General features: G+C 41.7%; 1 protein-coding gene across 4 annotated transcripts; it reads right to left on the reverse strand.

Moving 5' to 3' along the window:
* Nucleotides 1-8,146: 8,146 nt before the first annotated feature.
* On the reverse strand, nt 8,147-15,557 carry LOC116460328 (HLA class II histocompatibility antigen, DQ beta 2 chain). Of its 4 annotated transcripts, none has more exons than XM_032141394.1 (6): nt 15,401-15,557; nt 13,714-13,980; nt 10,916-11,197; nt 9,837-9,947; nt 9,345-9,368; nt 8,147-8,514 (listed from the first exon to the last, which is right to left on the reverse strand). In XM_032141394.1, the coding sequence occupies exons 1-6, from the start codon at nt 15,507-15,509 to the stop codon at nt 8,501-8,503; spliced, it is 807 nt and encodes a 268-aa protein (XP_031997285.1). In that variant the 5' UTR covers nt 15,510-15,557; the 3' UTR covers nt 8,147-8,500. The 4 variants fall into 4 exon arrangements, with proteins under 4 accessions (XP_031997285.1, XP_031997286.1, XP_031997284.1 ...); XM_032141393.1 differs by having other exon boundaries at nt 8,457-8,512; nt 9,342-9,368; nt 15,401-15,509; XM_032141395.1 differs by lacking the exon at nt 9,837-9,947.
* Nucleotides 15,558-17,642: the final 2,085 nt, after the last annotated feature.

Consider the following 17,642-nt stretch of genomic DNA (forward strand, 5'->3'; position numbering starts at 1 on the left):
CAAACAAACAAAAAGTCTGTACTAATTTCAATATGGCTCTTAAAAGGAATGACAGAGAAATAGGACAAAAGAATTTTGAATCTCAAAAGTTATCAAAAGTAAAAACTTTTGTAACCAAAAGTCAAACCGCATTCTCAAAACTTTAAATTTGTGAAGAATGACAACAGTAGAAGCTTTCCTCTCCCCTTTTCACCTTGAGGAGATAAAAATTCTCTAGGCAGGAAAAGAAATGGAAGCCAGTTAGAAAAACATTGAAATAAGGCCGGGCACGGTGGCTCACGCTTATAATCCCAACACTTTGGGAGGCCAAAGTGGGCAAATCACTTGTGTTCAGGAGTTCGAGACCAGCCTGGCCAACATGGTTACACACTGTCTCTACTAAAAATACAAAAATTAGCTGGGCATGGTGGTGGGTACCTGTAATCCCAGCTACTCAGGAGGCTGAAGCAAGAGAATCGCTTGAACCTGGGAGGTGGAGGTTGCAATGAGATTGTGCCACTGCACTCCAGCCTGGGTGACAGAATGAAACTCCATCTCAAAAATAAATAAATACATATAAATAAATTTTAAAAAAAGAAAAATATTAAAATAAGGCAATAATATAAGTGGGTATCTGAAAAGGAACAAATGCTTGTTCCTTACTTAGGGTTAGTGACAATGGAAAACGGATTGAAGTAGAAGCTACAGACCTATTTAGGGGTCCCAGCTCCCTGCTCCTCACCCCTCCTGGCTAAGGAAAGCATGAGCCTATGAGAGAGAAATCCTAGGAAGGTGAATTATATGCAACAGATGTTTATCCATATTTATTTGGGGAGGAGGTGGGGAGACTCCGGGAGAAAATAATTATAAATGCAGACTAGGAATTAGTAAGTGCAGGGAATCTGAACCAATGGTGATCATGATAATGTCCATCACAGAACACAGAGGATTTTTAGGGCAATGAAACTACTCTATTTGATACCACAATGGTGAATAAATATCATTATGCATTTGCCAAAATCCATAGAATGTACAACACCAAGAGTGAGTCTTAATATAAACTATGGACTTTGGGTGATAATGATGTGTCAGTATAAGTTCATAAGTTGTAGCAAATGTACCTCTGTCGTGGGGGATATTACTAGTGGGGGAAGCTATGCATGTGTGGGAACAGAGAGCATATGGGATACATCTGTACTCTACAATTTTTCTGGGAACCTAAAATTTCTCTAAAATAAACTCTATTTAAAAGAAAAGGTCAAAAATAATGATCCCAAATATATACAATTAATTAGTATAAAAATGGTCACATGAAAATGCATGAACATGCTGAGAACTTTTTTGCAATAGGATTTAAAATAAATTTTATATAAATTTCAATGATTCATGAGCCAAGAACCCAGCATTCTGGAGGTGTGTGCATTTGTATGTGTGCATGTGTGTGTGTGTAATATAAGGCTTACATTGAATGGCATCATGACCAGAGTCATACAGAGATATAGAAATGCTCCCCTATTTGCAATCCTTCCCCAAGAAATACTGAGGAAAGCAAATATAATGGTAGTTGGATTTTACTGAAAGAATGTATTCAAAAAATATTTATATAATGTTAAAATAGCATAATTAAAATTAGTTTTATAAAATAGAGCAAATATATCTTTTTATCAGCTAAAAGTTAAAAGTGAAATCATTATTATATTATTATAATATTATTATAAGCAAAGTTATGAATCAGGCTGCATGATTCTAAATTAAATGTTTCTTAAAAGTTATTTATCTGAATTATTTCAGATTACATACATAAAGTATGACTTAATTAATAGGTAATATCACATTGTTTAAATTTTACAAAATTTCCAGTCACAATGGTTCATGCCTGTAATCTCAGCACAAGGTGAGGGTCCCTTAAAGCCCAGGAGATGGAGACCAGCCTGTAGTCCCAGCTAGTAGGGAGGCTGAGGCAGGAGGATTGCTGCTTGAACCCAGGAGTTTGAGGCTGCAGTGAGCTAGGATCAATTGCACCACTGCACTTGCTCCAGCCTGGGCAACACAGCGAGACCCTGTCTCTAAAAATAAATAAATAAATGAATGAATAAATAAAAATTATGAAATGTAAAAATCACGTAAAATATTTCAGGTTTGTACTTACCACATACAGACTAGAGACATGAAGAATTAAACATTACTAATAAAGCACTTCACACACAGACTGGCCCACAGTAAGCAGTTTATAGATGTTAACAAATTTGTATTACTGTTATTTTCTGGAGTCCAAGTCAAAATCCCATGATGAATGACACCACAAGGATGTAACCAACAAAATTCAGAATATGAGACGTTCTACCAGATTCAAAATAAAAATTTCTCCAGCAAATAATTTGCAAAAAAAGTTAAAAATAGAGAAAAGCTATACACTCGAAAAAGACTGAAGAAATATAGTAACCAAATGCTGAGCTTTGTTTAGATTCATACTCAGACAAAACATCTGTTAAAAAATTTATATGAGGCAATCAGAAAAATTGACACTTAGTGTATTAAGGAATTATTTATCTCGTTTTAAGTGTGTTAGTGGCATTGCTGTTGTGTTTCTAAAAAGCCATCGTATTTTAGATTTTCATAATAAAAATGTATAAATGAAATATATCTAAAAATATCTTCAAAATAATCCAGTATGTGCCTGTATGATAATTGGGTGGGTTTACAAAATTGCTCATGAATTGATTATTGTTAAAGCGAGGCTGCTGATACATGGAATTCTTCTCTCTACTATTGCAGACAGTTGAAATTTTCTGTAATACAAAGGTTTTTTTTTTTTAAATGTATTCAGGAAAGCCCCATAAACATAGGCAGAGAAGCATTCTGTTTGAAGTTATGTTAGTTTTTCAGTTTTTCTCATTTTTATCACATTTAGGAAACCCTGTCCAAATCCTGCCCAAGACTGTAAGACCCTCTCAGGAATGCAACTCTAAAGAATGTGTATACAGGAACTAATAATAACAAAGGAAAGCAAAGTAATGCTTGCTTTATTATTGGCTGGACTAAGCCCCCAGACTTGTTTATATATTCACTAATTCATCAAAAATGCAAAAATGGTCATTGAGTACCAGTGCTGTCATAAGTACTCACAGTTTGTTGAATGTTATTAAAATAATGTGAAAACAATTATATTCATTATCTTCATAGAACTTACACTCCAGTGGGAGAAAAATACATATATTACATAATTCCACAAACATAGTTGCAAGGTCTGAAACATTTATAAAGAAAAAGAATGAGGTAAAGTGAGAGAGTGTTGCATAGGAACCAGCTATAATCTGGGGGAGTTTAGAGGTGGCTTGAAGAAATGTATCTTGAGATGAAATAAGATGGTATACAGTAGGTGAAGGACAAGGTTGAAGAGGGCAGAGCAAATGTTTGAGAAACTCTTACAATATGAAAGAGAAGATGAGAATAAAATAACATGAAAATTATCACAGATTTAATAGAGAAAGTTCATGTAACAGCAAACAAGCTTGAAGTCATTCTAATTAGAATTCTTGATCTGTAAAAGTAATAACAGAATGCTAAAAACAATTGGAAAATTTAATATAAAGACTGGAAAATTAAATCAAGAAAATCTCACAGTAATTTAAAAGGCAAAAAAAATGTAACATATGGTAGAAAAAATAAGATGGAGAACAGACCAAGGAAGTCCAACATCAAGTGACAGAGCTAGAGAGACCAACAGGGAAGATGATGGGAGAAAATGATCAGAACAAATAATAAGGGAAAATTTTCCAGATATAAAGGGTTTAATTCTTCCATAGAATAGTCTTGTCAGGTATTTAGCAAAATTAACAGAGTCACTTCTAAATATCTCATTTTCAAAATTTCAGAACTTTGGGCGTTATAGAAAGGTCATAAAATATTCCAGTGGGGGAAATCAAAATGAAACAAACTGACAACAAAAAAAATACTTCTATTATTAAGATAATGAGAAAGTCTTTGGAATTCTAAAGGAAAATTATTTTTATTAATAAATGTGGACCTTTTCAAAGTCACAATCAGGCATGGAGAAAGAATAAAAATACCTGTGAATGTGAAAGGACATAAAATTTACCTACCATGCAGAGTTTTGCTAGAAGTTGACTAAGGATATGACCAATTGAGATTGTTAATCAGGATATGGGAAGGTAAGGAATCTAGGAGACTGGGTTTAACCCGGGATCTCACTGAAAAGGGATCCTACTACAGCAGTTTCTTGGCAAGCAAAGAATACCTGACTACATAAGTGGTATTTAGAAAGCGATAAACTTTTTTTTTCAAATTTAGAATTAAGCTGTGAGCAAAGCCCAAGGAATCTTATTGCTACAGCAGAATGTCAGTATTTTCAGCTTTGACAATATTGAAAAAAAAAAAAAGATGTACATACTTCATTTTGGCAAGTGGAAGCGTAAAGGAGAGGGGAAAGGGAGGGTAACAATGCCAATAACTTCATCTTCCAAGAAGGAGGGGAACAGACATTGCCCATACTTACAGAAGTCACAAAGATCAATACATTTAAATTACAATCACAACTGAAAAAAGTATGTAAAATGACTAATGAGTTAGAGCAAGGTTTTAGAAATTGGACTATTTCAGTTACAAAAAAAAAATGGACTGTTATTCTTCGGCCTAACTAAGCTATTCAGAAGCTACAAGAGCCCCTCAGAGTTGGCCCAAATTAGAGCAGGGTTTAAGGCTTTTATACCCCTATACTGACCAATCATTATAGGTGAGTTCCTACTGGGAAGTGGAGTAAAATCCGATGAGGCAGCTTTCATCACCTAAGGCAATTCCGGGGAATGACTGACAGCTGAGGGCAGTCAGCCAGCAATATTCCCAGCAATGAGAGAATAAATCTTTCAGTCTCAAAGGGAGGAGTTTAGGTACAACGGAACAGCACTGACGACAGAAACACTGTTCTAGTTCCTGGGAATACATATACATTCATGTGGAAGACAACAAACAGATAAAATTCAGCATCTATTTAAAAATTAAAAATAGAACTACCACATGATCCAGCAGTTCCACTTCTGGGTACATATGCAAAGAAAATGAAATCTGTATCAAAGAGATATCTGCACTCCCGTGTTTATTGCGGCACTATTCACAATGGCCAAGAGATGGAATCAACCTAACTATCCATCAGCAGATGAATGGATTAAAAAACTGTGCTGCATATATGAGGTGGAATACTATTCAGCCTTATAAAAGAAGGAAATCTTGTCATTTGTAACATGGATGAACCCATTGGACATTATGCTAAGTGAAATAAGCCAGGCACAGAAAGACAAATACCACATGACTTCACTTATATGCAGAATCTTAAAAAGTCAAAGTCATGGGGGGGGTGGGGTGTGGGGAGAGGGAGAAAAAGGAATGAGATGTTGGTCAAAAGGTACAAGTTTCAGTTAAAGAGGAGGAATGAGTACTGAAGATCAATTGTGCAGCATGGTAACTATAGTTAATAATACCATACAGTCGTCCCTTGGCATCCATGAGGGATTGGTTCTAGGACCCTTCCTGGATACCAAAATCTAAGAATGCTCAAGTCTCTTATTAAAAATGGCTTAGTTTTTGTACATCACCTAAGTATATTTTCCCGCATACTTTAAATCATCTTTAGATTACTTATAATACTTAATGCAATATAAATTCTATGTAAATAGTTGTTATACTGTATTGTCTTTTAAGTTGTATTATTTTTATGTTGTATTGTTGTATTTTATCATTTTTTCCAAATATTTTCAATCCATGGTTGGCTGAATCAGAGGATGCAAAACCCACAAATACAGAGGGCCATTTGTATTGTATATTTGAAAATTGCTAAGACAGATTTTAAATATTCACACCACATAAAAAATAAGCATGTGAAGTGATGGATATGTTAATTAGCTTGATTTCATCATTTCATAGTGTATACATATATCAAAATGTCACATTGTACCTTATAAATACTCATAATTATTTGTCAATTAAAAATAATTTAAATTTTTTGAAATGTAACATTCTTAACTTTTTCTTGTTCAAATAAAATTTTCTGTTCTTTATTTTCAAAAACTTTTTTTGTTTAAAAATATCATCTCAATCATCTCAATTTCCATTAACTCAATTGATTCACCCTATTAACTTATGAACTCTCTTCTGAAGTTAAACATTCCATGATTATCGGGAAGGGTAAAGTTAACGTGCAGTAAGATCTTAGCCCACAGTAAAAAGCAAATCTCAGTGGCGTCACTCAATAAAGAGACTTAATTCCACGGTTTCTCAAGTGACTCAGGTTATATGGAGTTTCCAACGTCTCATCGTGCATCCACTTGCAAGTTCCATTGGCTAGTATTAGTCAAATGATCCCAACCTAACAGCAGAAAAGACTGGGAGATGTAAAGAACCTTATGGCATATTGGCGAGCACCATTGTCTCTGAAAGATATACTGATATTTCCTAAGGTAAGGACAAATGCTTACAACTGGCAGGTTGTTCTCTAGAACACCATGCATTTTCCTCCAAGTTATATGCCTCCTAAGACTCAATTCTTCTTGTTAGCAAACTTATTTATAAAAAATGTACTTGTTACTTTAATTATCAATTAAAGATTATACTACCCAATGAAATCTGGGTGCAAAAAATAATTGTTTCCATGAAACTGTCAGTGGAAGAAAGGGAAAAAGACTTTGATCCTCTCATAACCAGGATGTGTTCAGTGTGACAACGTTGAACTGAAAGAATGTTCTAGAATCTGTGTTGGACCACATTAAATGCGGTCATGGGCTGCATGCAGCCCGTGGGCTGAGGGTTGGACAAGCTTGTCTGCCTTAATGACAAACCCAGAGTCTGAGATGTAGACCATCTTCAGGGCTGAGCCCACATCAAAGGGGCCACAGTGTGTAGTGACGTCCCTCATAACCGGGAAGAGGGTGTCATCAGGAATCAACAGGTTATGATGTCAATGACAAAGGGAGCTCAGACAAAGAATGACATGGCTGTGAACAGGTACCCCCACTGAGGGACCCTAGAACCAGAGGAAGCCCTGCCGTTTGACCTGTGGGCTCCACCAGAAACAAACTTCCCCCTACACCCCTCCACTGTGAGGAGGCTCTGGAGGCTGAGGTGCTCCACATGGCTGGTGTAGACACCTGCATACTGGAAGTCTTTTCCAGCATCAGAAGGATCTGGAAAACCCAGTCCTCCTTCCTAACAAGAGGAATGAGCACGCTGGCTGGCAGCATCCCATGCACAGGATGGGATGTATTTGGGAGGTGTGCATGTTACCCAGGCTTGGACAATCAGAACCTTTCCCCAAATTATTAAAACTCTGGTAGACACTCCAGAAACATATATAACAAAGACAGACAGACAGACAGACACACACACACACACACACACACGAAGAGAGAGATGAGATAAGGTGTGAGGTGATAAGAGCGATGCAGAAAATAGATGCAAAAAGAAAAAGAGAAAGAAATGCAGATAGTGACAAATGATTATAAAAATAGAGAAAGGCAACAATGCAGTGAAAGAGATACAAGAAGGGAACAAAGACAAAACTGGAGAGACACGCAGAAAGAACTACACAGGGACAAAGAGACACACAGAGAGGAGGATGCACAGATGGAACTGTAACAGAAAGAGAAGAGACAGATGAAGATCTCATTGAATATCTGGAACTAGTCACTTCTGAAACCAACCTTCCTTGTAACATGAATCAAATATCTTTGGGTTGGGTGTCTATCATTTGGAACCAAAAATAGTACTTTCATTGCTGGTTATGCTTTCTTAAAAATAAAAACTAGTCTTGATTGATGTGACTTGCCAGCAAGAATATATTTGAAACATCAATCACTATAGTTGTCCCCAAACAATTCCACCATGCTTACCTAGACAACACTCACCAAACCGGAAGAGAGGCTGGGATGTCCTAAGGCCATTGCACTGAACATCACTATTAAAGAACCATGAATGATGTGATGACTGAATTGATTTTCTACCTCCTCTGCCTACCCTTTGCACCCCAAGATGCTTTCAGTGTCTTTTCAAAGTACAACCCTCTTTCTAGCCACGGTTTCGCTGGGTCACCTCAAGGTATGTTCCTTCACTTGGCAGTGGTTTCCTACCTCTGCTGAGTTTAGGAAGTTCCGAACACAGATAACTCAGAATCATGTTTAATTATGGGAAAAAGCACTAAAGTCAGGTAAATGATTTTGTCGTGCTTCTCTTGACAGGTCTGTTGGGGGAGAATGGAAACAGAGAAGCCCCTTGGGGCCTGAGTAGACACAGCTTGCAGTGCACAGGCAGAGGCTCTGGGTCAGTGCAGGAAGCAGAGTCACAGCCAGTGCCTTGGGGTGGGGATCACAGAAGGTGACCTGGTGGCTGCATGAGAGCCACTGTAGGACTCTGACCTCAGTGGGACAGGGTGACACAAGCAGCTAGGAATTCTGGGCAGGGGCAGGTGGGCATTACAGAAGAGTGATGACCAATCCCAGACAAAAGTCCTCAGGAGTCAGTGCAGGAGCCCTGGAGAAGAGAGACGAGGCATGATCAGCACCGGGTACCCTGAGGGACACACCCTCTCCCCCACTCCTCAGTTTCCTCTGCAGCATCAAACAGAGGATGCTGAGGTCTAGAGCATATCATCATCACATTCCCCAATATCTGTGTAAAGGTAAAATCAGCTCATGAGGACACAGAATTTCAGCTTGATGCAGACATGTGGAGGTGGGGAAACAGCAGTTACCCTTCTGGGTAATATGAAGGGTTTGATTTTTTTAGTAAATTGGATGACACTTCATCTCCACCACTAGCAGCCTCTTTCAGTCACTGAAAATGCCTACAGGCAGTAGCTAACAAAATGTGGCACAAAGTGGGCATCACCCTACTATCTCACATTCAAGATGTGGCTCTGTCCCCACATTTCACAGAAAGATGCCACCAAAGTTAAGGCCTGGTTCTGGGAAACAATCTCTGGAGATTCCTAGAAACTGGCAAATTTCTCCCCTAAGTCTTAACCCTCATAGCAGCAAATAGGCCATGAACAGAGACCACTGTGCCCTGGAATACTCCGCTCATGCTCTTACTTTTTTTTTCTTTTTTTTTTTTTTTTTTGAGACAGAGTCTAGCTGTGTCGCCCAGACTGGAGTGCAGTGGCGCAATCTTGGCTCACTGCAACCTCTGCCTCCCGGGTTCAAGCGATTCTCTTGCCTCAACTTCCCAAGTAGCCAGGATTACAGATGCACACCACCACGTCCAGCTAATTTTTGTATTTTTAGTAGAGATGGGGTTTCACCATGGCTCTTCCCCTTATGCCTGTGCCCTCTCCCCCAACTGGATCACGGCTGAAATATTACCTGCTGGTAGAGGCCCTCGAGGTCCTACAAAAGGAAGTTATACAGAGAAAGGTCTTGTTAAACAAACAACCACTCTCTCACCCCAAAGGAAAATGACACATGTAGTTTAACTGGGGTTATATTCTCTTCCCTCCCATGTTCTTTAAGTTCTTAAGCACCCTAACTTAAAATCCTCCAAAACAAAGGAAATTGTCACTAGAAGGCAAGGAGGCCAAGGCTCTGACCCACTTAATGGAGGAGGCTTTTAGAAAGGAGCCAGTGAGACAATGATGAACGGTAAGGATGTCCTGGAATAAGCTCTATCAGTCAGCTCTGGCAGCACTACCATTCACCCAGTAAAATCAGATTCCAATGCCGCCTCCAATCTTGTCCTGTCTCCTCGCACTTCCTCTCAGGGTCAGGAGGAAAGAGCTACATCTAGAAACAGAACCTCTCTGAACAGAGGGTCTGGGTCACAGCCCATCTTCCCCATTTCCCCCTGGGGTTCCTCACCTTTCCGACCCCTGTGACGGATGATAAGGCCCAATCCGAGGAAGATCAGCCCCAGCACGAAGCCTCCAACGCCACTCAGCATCTTGCTCCGGGCAGATTCAGACTGAGCCCCTAAGGAGCAGAGCCTGAGTGTCAGTGTTTGTCCCCATACCCCATAATGTCCTTGGTACAGGAGGTGGAGGTGTCAGGGGACACTAGTTCTCCAGTATGACCACCCTAGGGAAGAGAAAGACCAGCCAGTAGGTCTTTGGACACAATGGGTGGGTGAGGGAGAGGAAGAAGCACACCCCTGCCCCTCAGGACTTCATCCATAACCTTAAACCCTAAGGCCCCAGTCACCAGCCCTAACAGTCAGTCTCTCATAGCTGTCAGAGCTGGGTTCTGGGGCTTTAGTAGTGTTGATATGGTTTGAATCTGTGGCCCCACCCAAATTTCATGTTCAATTGTAATTAACAATGTTGGAGGTAGAGCCTGGTGGGAGGTGACTGAATCATTAGACCAGATTCTTGTCACCATCTCCCTTAGTACTGTCATTACAGTAGTGAGTTCTCATGAGATCTGTATGTAAAACTGTGTAGCACCAACCCCCTCTCTCTCATGCTCCTGCTCCCGCCATGTGAGACACCTCACTCCCTCTTTTCCTTCTGCCATGATTAGGAGCTTCCTTATATCTCTCCATAAGCGGAAGCCACTATGCTTCCCCTACAGCCACAGAACCATAAGCCAATTAAACCTCTTCTCTTTATAAATTACCCATTCTCAGGTATTTCTTTATAGTGTAGTGAGAACAGCCAATTAAACCTCTTTTCTTTATAAATTACTCAGTCTCAGAGATTTCTTTATAGCAGTATAAGAATGGACTAACACAAATGTGTAGAGTGATCTCCCTGGTATCTGGAAAGACAATGAGATCAGGATTCATCTGATGTGCTCGCCATGGGGCAACAGGTGCTCTAGTCTCCTGTGATTCCCAGCTCAGTAGTGATGTCAGAGACAAGAGACGGGATGGGAAGGGTCAGAGGGAGCTCTACCCTTTGTCTTGTGGGGCCCACAGTAAAAGGAAACCAGTTTCCCCTTACGCCACTCCACGGTGATGGGGCTCTGGAGGCTGGGGTGCTCCACGTGGCAGGTGTAGACGTCTCCACGCTGGGGAGTCATTTCCAGCATCACCAGGATCTGGAAGGTCCAGTCGCCGTTCCTAATGAGGGAGGTGGACACAACGCCGGCTGTCTCCTCCTGGTCATTCCGAAACCACCGGACTTTGATCTGGCCTGGATAGAAATCTGTCACCGAGCAGACCAGCAGGTTGTGGTGGTTGAGGGCCTCTGTCCTGGATGGGGAGATGGTCACTGTGGGCTCCACTGAGGGCAGTAACAGACAGGAAAAGACAGGAGTGAGATGTGAGACCACACAACACGCCTGCCATGAGGAAGGGTCCCTCCTTGGAACCAGAATGGAAAGATACCTGGAGTCCAAGTCTTGGATTAAGGTTCCTTCAACAAATATAAATTTGACAATTACTGAGAATCCAAAAATAAACAACAGACCCTGGTTCCTGCCTTTATAGAACTTGCAGTCTAGTAACAGAGACCAAAAAATTGAATGTTATTTCAAAAGTTTGTAATATTTGAAGGAAAAGTAGGCGGACCTTGAAAAAAACTAACACTGATCAAACATCATGTTTGCCCATAACTCAATTCCTTTATCTTCTCAGAGTGCTGCTCATGGTCAAAAATGACACACCTTTCCCTGCATATTTTATACATCTTAACCTTTACCTCTCTGGCCATTTTACTGCATTTCCTTTATTTCTTTAGTGTAAAATTATAGTAAATATTTAATGTATGCTTTATTTACTTGGTAATATGTTCTCTGATTTTCCTGCTTTTTCTTAATTTCCTTTTAACACTCAAGATAGTTTAATTACTAGCTGCCTACCCTACTCCATCCCCTTGCTATTGAGAATTACTTTCTTGTTCTGAAATCAAACATTATCATGTATGTTCTCCATAGGAAATATTCTGAGATCCGTGAGAGGTCGGCCTGGGTGAATGTGCCAGAAATGCGAACATATACATATAGCTGGGATTTGCTGAGGTCAGCAGGTGGCACCTCAATTAAACAGCACTCATGAGCCATTGTCTGGAAGGAATCATGGTTCCTGCTTGGACTTGAACTTTTCTTTAGGTCCTCCTTCCTGGAGTCTGACTAAATAACAGTCAGCTATGTGAGGACTTATAAGATTTGTTCATCTTCAAAAGATTGAAAGTAAAAATGGCACAAATTCATGAGAAAAAATAATAGAATAACTTTTATTGAAATAGACTTGAAATGGCAAAAGTATAGGTACTTGACAGCATTAGGATGTGGGTCAGAAGAAGGCAAGGAAGTTTTGTGAACCTGCATAGATAACACTGGGGTCAGACTAGGGATTGATTAATCAGTGAATTTTCAATGCCTTGAAAGTATCATTTTGTCCCATTAACAGTGAAAACAGGCAGGAATAGACTCACTGCTGTTTCTTGTCAAAATTGGCTTTAACAAGGCTTTACTTCCCTTAGGCTGTGTCGAAGAGTAGTGAAGAACATAAAGAATGCTGTGTATTTTGGAGGAGGCTTCAGGTCCTGGTGCCCAATTGTGGGTTGATTACTTAAAGTGTTTATCATGTACCAATATTAGGATATATAAAGTGGCTATGCTAATCTCTAATGCACAGGTAACTGTGCTATTAAATGACATAACATAGATGGTGTTTGCTATGGCAATTGTCTAGAAATAAGTGCTCACTAAGTGGGTAAAATTGACGTTCAGAATGTTTATCCCTGAAGTGGATAGTGATGAGGGTAGGGAGAAAATCTACTCCAAAAGCAACCCGAAACTATTTTTATTCAATAATTTAGTGGCTTCAATCTATTTATTCCAAAGCTTCTGCTCTTTTCATTGTGCCATTTGTTCAGCTTCTCTAAGAAATTAAAACTGCCTTATAACACCATTCAAGGGTTGTTTTTATTTTCAGCAAACACCTTTTTCCCTAGACTGCATTCACAAACCTTATTAAGATCCAATTCAATAAGAGTTTAAAGCATTAAGCAAAATAATAGACAATAATTGATAAAGTCCATCTTTAAGGCTCTATTTATCCTCTGCTTTCTCTTGAGCCTAAGTGGATGGGCAGCTGAGTACATTTATTCATTAATTTAACAGAAGATCATTGACCTCATACCACATGCCAGTCCACGAGTCAGGTATCAGGCATGCAATTATTAAAACACTCTCACCTCAAAGACTAGGTCTCCGTCAAGAGCTCCTCCATGAATGACAGCCATTTAAGAAAACAGAATTACCATGAATAATAATTTGAAGCCAAAAGTCAAAATATCTTATTTCACAACTGTAATTGCTGGATGCCCTGCGCGCAGTTGTGGAGCAGCCCTAACTCCACCAGGCCAAACCTGAAGCTTCCTACGGCGCGAGCTGTGCACGTGGACCTTGCTGGGTGGGGCAGTGTTAGCGGGGCGGGCAGGGGAAGAGGGCCGGCGTTCCAGGCAGAGAGAACTACTTAGCGAAGGTAAGGCACGAGGAGGCAAATGCATAAGGCACGAGGCAAGAACGTGCAGAGCAGAGAACAAGGCCGATGGACAGGGAGGCTGGGGACACACTGCGCAGCCTAACCCAACCCTGCAGGGAACTAAGGGCTGCATTTGTGCATCCCCCTGCTCTGCCCTAGATCCCCGCCCCTCCGATACTACCCCCAGCCTCCAAAGCCCCGCCACCTTCCTGTACCCTGGGATGGACCAGGGCTCGGTCCTTGAGGCCGCGCCGTCCTCGCCCCTCTGTGCGCAGAGACTCGGGCCCCGGCCAAGGGGACGACGCTCACCTCGCCGCTGCAAGGTCGTGCGTAGCTCCGCCTCGTAGTTGTGTCTGCACACCTTGTCCACCGCGGCCCGCTCCTGCTCCAAGAAGTCCTTATAGTTGTTCCAGTCCTCGATGCTCCGCCCCAGCTCGGTCACCGCCTGGAACTCCCCAACGTCGCTGTCGAAGCGCCCGTACTCCTCGCGGTTATAGATGTATCTGGCCACACCCCGCACGCGCTCTGTCCCGTTGGTGAAGTAGCACATGCCCTTAAACTGGACCAAGAAATCCTCTGCGGGGAATCACGGCAGGTCAGTCAGGCCCCAGCCCGGCCCTAACCCCAGCCCCCAGCCGGACCGCACCCTGCAGCCGCCGCCCTGACCCCGCCAGCAGCTGCGAAACCCGTCCCCGCGAGATTGAGTTCTTGGCTGGGCCCGTGCCTCGTGCTCTGGACCTGGGATCCTCGAGGCATCTCTGCCCCAGCCCTGCCAGCCCTCTCTGGGGGCCTCGGGAATCTGCCTTTCTTTAGGGAGGTAAGAGGGAAAGCCCAGTCCCTGCCTGGGCCCGTGAACCAAGTGAAGAGGGCAGTCGGACCGTTTTTACATGGACCTCTGCTCTTAGATCAGGGCGTTCTAGCATGAAATCCCATTCTCCATGGAGTTCCTGAGAATCTCAGAGACAGAGTTATCCACATAAATTTGAGAGTTCAAGGGAATGACAAGAAAGGTTCAGGAATTAAGCTTGTTCTCGTCCTGATGTAAGTATTCTCTTGGTCCCTGGGCAAAATACCTTTCTTCCCATGCCTGGATTTACTCTCTTTCTGCTATACCTGCCCAAGTGCCCTGTGAGGTTCACTCACTGCTGTGTTAGAAGGACCTACACCTCCGGAGTCCTAGAAGGAAACATTTATTCATGGAAAGAGCCCAAGCTTTTGAATTCTGTAGAGTCCAATTAAACTGAGTCAATCACCAGCTTGGGCAGGTTACTTAACAGAATATCCATATCACAATTATAATTACGTAAAAGGAAAATCATGATACCTACACATAGGATGTTAGGAGGAGTGAGAGAGAATTTATGGAAAGTATTGTCCTGTGTCTGAATAGAGTGGTTTCTCAATATGTATTATTTCCCTTCTTTACCTCCTCCTTTCTCTCATACTAAATTCAGTCCACCATCAACTCAGGTCCCTGAATCCCACTCAAGTCACCTTTTGCCCATAAATCAGTGAAACCCGAAGTAAGCCTCCCTGTCTGTGGTCATCCAGTCACCTTCCCTTAAACTGAGTTTGCCTCCACAAACCCTCCACTCGAGTATGGACTCCTTTACCTCCCATACAGAGACTACAGACACCATTGCTGCCTTACGTTTCCCAGCGCAGAAAAATCCTACTGTGTCTTTGGGGAAATGCATATCTTCAAAAATCACTCCACAGTCACTTTGTCCTGTCACAGGTAGTAAATGCACACTTTGTCTCCTCTTTCCTCTCTCCCCCTTCAGGCTTAAGCCTGCGGGATTGGGGTTGGATTATCCTCACCTCACCCATTATAAGGTGGAAATAAAAATGCAACATAGCTCTATTTCCCAAAAAGAATAAATGGTGATAAAAGACTGTGTTCTGAGATCATGGAGATCACCATCCCCCATACTCCAACCCAAGGAGAGCCTGTTCCCACCGTGGTGGCTCTCAAGAGCAGCTGCCCTGCACTTACTGGGAAAGTCTCTGGCCTCAGCCACTGGGGTGCTCAGCATCACCAGCATCGCGGTCACAGCTGCTGCCCAAAAGCTTCCAGGGATCTGCAGAGCCATCTTCCAAGACATAATTGAGACCAAGGAAAAAGCAGTGGTAGTCAACACAGCTCAAACCTAGTGGATCTTATGTACCTGCCGGAAAGAATACAAACCTCTGGATGTTTCCATGTGTGGTAGGATTGGAGAGTCCCTAGGAAAGGGACCAATCAGCACTGGAGCTGAAGGACCTCATCTGCCTCTGGGCAGACATTTTTCTGTGAAGATTCTCACTCCAATGCCTGGCACTGTTTCTTCTTCAAATTGCACTAGATGAACATTTGAGGGGAAGATTTCTGAATAGCTGAAGATTGAATGGCTTAGGGGTTTTAAGGAGCAAAAGACAAATGTGATTCAAGAGTAGGCATCTTACAACCTGTTGTTCTTATACTTGGGATTTTTAGTAGGGCAAATTAAGTGAGGATCATATTTCAGGGAACAGAAAATTGTTGTCACAGAACTGTTCACTTCTATTAGACACTCTGAGGAGCCTTAAGTTTTGGTGAGAAGAGCAAAGTTCTTAGAAGGAAATGATGGTGAGTTGCAGTTCTACCACTAATGTGCTTTACGAGAGTCAACAAATTCCTGAACTCCTTTTCACCCCCAGGCTTCTCTTTGCAAAATGTGGGTCATGTTTTATGCATTTTTACATCTAGATCTTCACATATACAAATTTAACATTAATATAACTAGTTTAATATTACAAAAGGCTCCTCCACTGTTATGTGTAACTATCAGGTTAATAGGAGGAACAAGAAAAAAAAAAGTTGACACCCAGCCCTACTGGCAAGTGATTCTGTATTATGCAAGAATGTATTGCGTTCATGCTGTTTGAGTGAAAGTATTTGTTGACTTTTCTCTTTTAAGTTCTTCAGCTGCTTAGATCCTCCCTGAACCACGAAACAGGTGCATCTGATATGAGCAAAGGCACAATACACAAATTTTACAGTATTCAGACAGAGTCACATTTAGTTTTGAGGATAGAGAGCAAAAGCTGTGAAGAAGAATTTCCTGGGGGCTGAATCGTATTAATGACAGAGCAAATGTTTAGAGTTACAGGTCGTATTGGGCCAGCCCTAAACATCAAATCCAAAAATGGCAGAGATACCAATGTGTTTTTATAAATAAATTTCTTACTTATCAGGCTCATGTTGCCCATGGCTAGGGGCAGTACTAATGGTTATAAAGCAATTAAAACAATGCCTGACAAACATTACTGGTAATCCTAACCAAGACAATAAATATCTCCACCTCTCTTCTTGTCTCCCTTCCTCCCACTCTTCCCTGTATATTAGTAAAGTAGAAGATAGGATCTAAAAGCAGAATATGTTTACCAGGTAAAAAGAAACAGGGAGGGGACAGTAGCAAGAGGTTTGCAGTAGTGGCACATGAAAGCATTGAGCCACTGTAATATTCTGTATTATTCTGTGCATAGGTTTAGATCACCTAAGACTGGGAACGTTGTTACTGGGCTTCTAGCAGCAGTGGTGTACTCAGGATCAGGGTAACCCCCGGTCTAAGGAGGGTCTCCACTGGTGCAATGGAAGCATAAAGGAGGAACATCAAACTCAGACCTAGAACGGAATTGGGGGCAAGAAAGAATAGGCAGAGAGGGACCTGAAGATGCCCTCAATGTCCTGTCAGTCCCCACCTCAGCATCCCTCAGAATAGAGGCCTCTGGCCCATCCCTTCTTCCTGTTCGAAGGAAGAAACTTCCCTCAGGTTTATTCTGGGGCTGTGAGGCAAAGTCTACGTCAAATCTAGGGACTCCCCAGTCTCATGGGCCTCTTCTTTTTTTTTTTTTTTTTTTTTTTTGAGAGAGAGTCTTGTTCTGTCGCCTAGGCTGGGGTCTCCTGCCTCAGCCTCCCAAGTAGCTGGGACTACAGGCGCCCGCCACCATGCCCGGCTAAGTTTTTGTATTTTTAGTAGAGACGGGGTTTCACCGTGTTAGCCAGGATGGTCTCGATCTCCTGACCTCGTGATCCGCCCGCCTCGGCCTCCCAAAGTGCTGGGATTACAGGCATGAGCCACTGCGCCCAGCCTACGTGGGCCTCTTCAAACAGACTTTTTTCTTTTCTTTTCCTTTCTTTTTTTTTTCCTTTTCCTTTTTTCTTTTCTTTTTTAGGGACAGTGTCTGGCTCTATCACCTAGGCTGGAGTATACTGG

The sequence above is a fragment of the Hylobates moloch genome, unplaced genomic scaffold (genome assembly GCF_009828535.3).
Source record: "Hylobates moloch isolate HMO894 unplaced genomic scaffold, HMol_V3 SCAFFOLD_20, whole genome shotgun sequence".
NCBI lineage: Eukaryota > Metazoa > Chordata > Mammalia > Primates > Hylobatidae > Hylobates > Hylobates moloch.

Bases quoted from the DNA above. Each gene is read 5' to 3' on its own strand.
- LOC116460328 (XM_032141393.1), bottom strand. From the start codon at position 15,509: ATGTCTTGGAAGATGGCTCTGCAGATCCCTGGAAGCTTTTGGGCAGCA. The intron at 11,198-13,713 runs GTGAGCGTCGTC...TACTGCCCTCAG, and splicing joins CACGACCTTGCAGCGGCGAG to TGGAGCCCACAGTGACCATC. The intron at 8,513-9,341 runs ATATTTCAGCCG...TCTTCTCCAGGG, and splicing joins AGGGCCTCTACCAGCAGGTA to CTCCTGCACTGACTCCTGAG.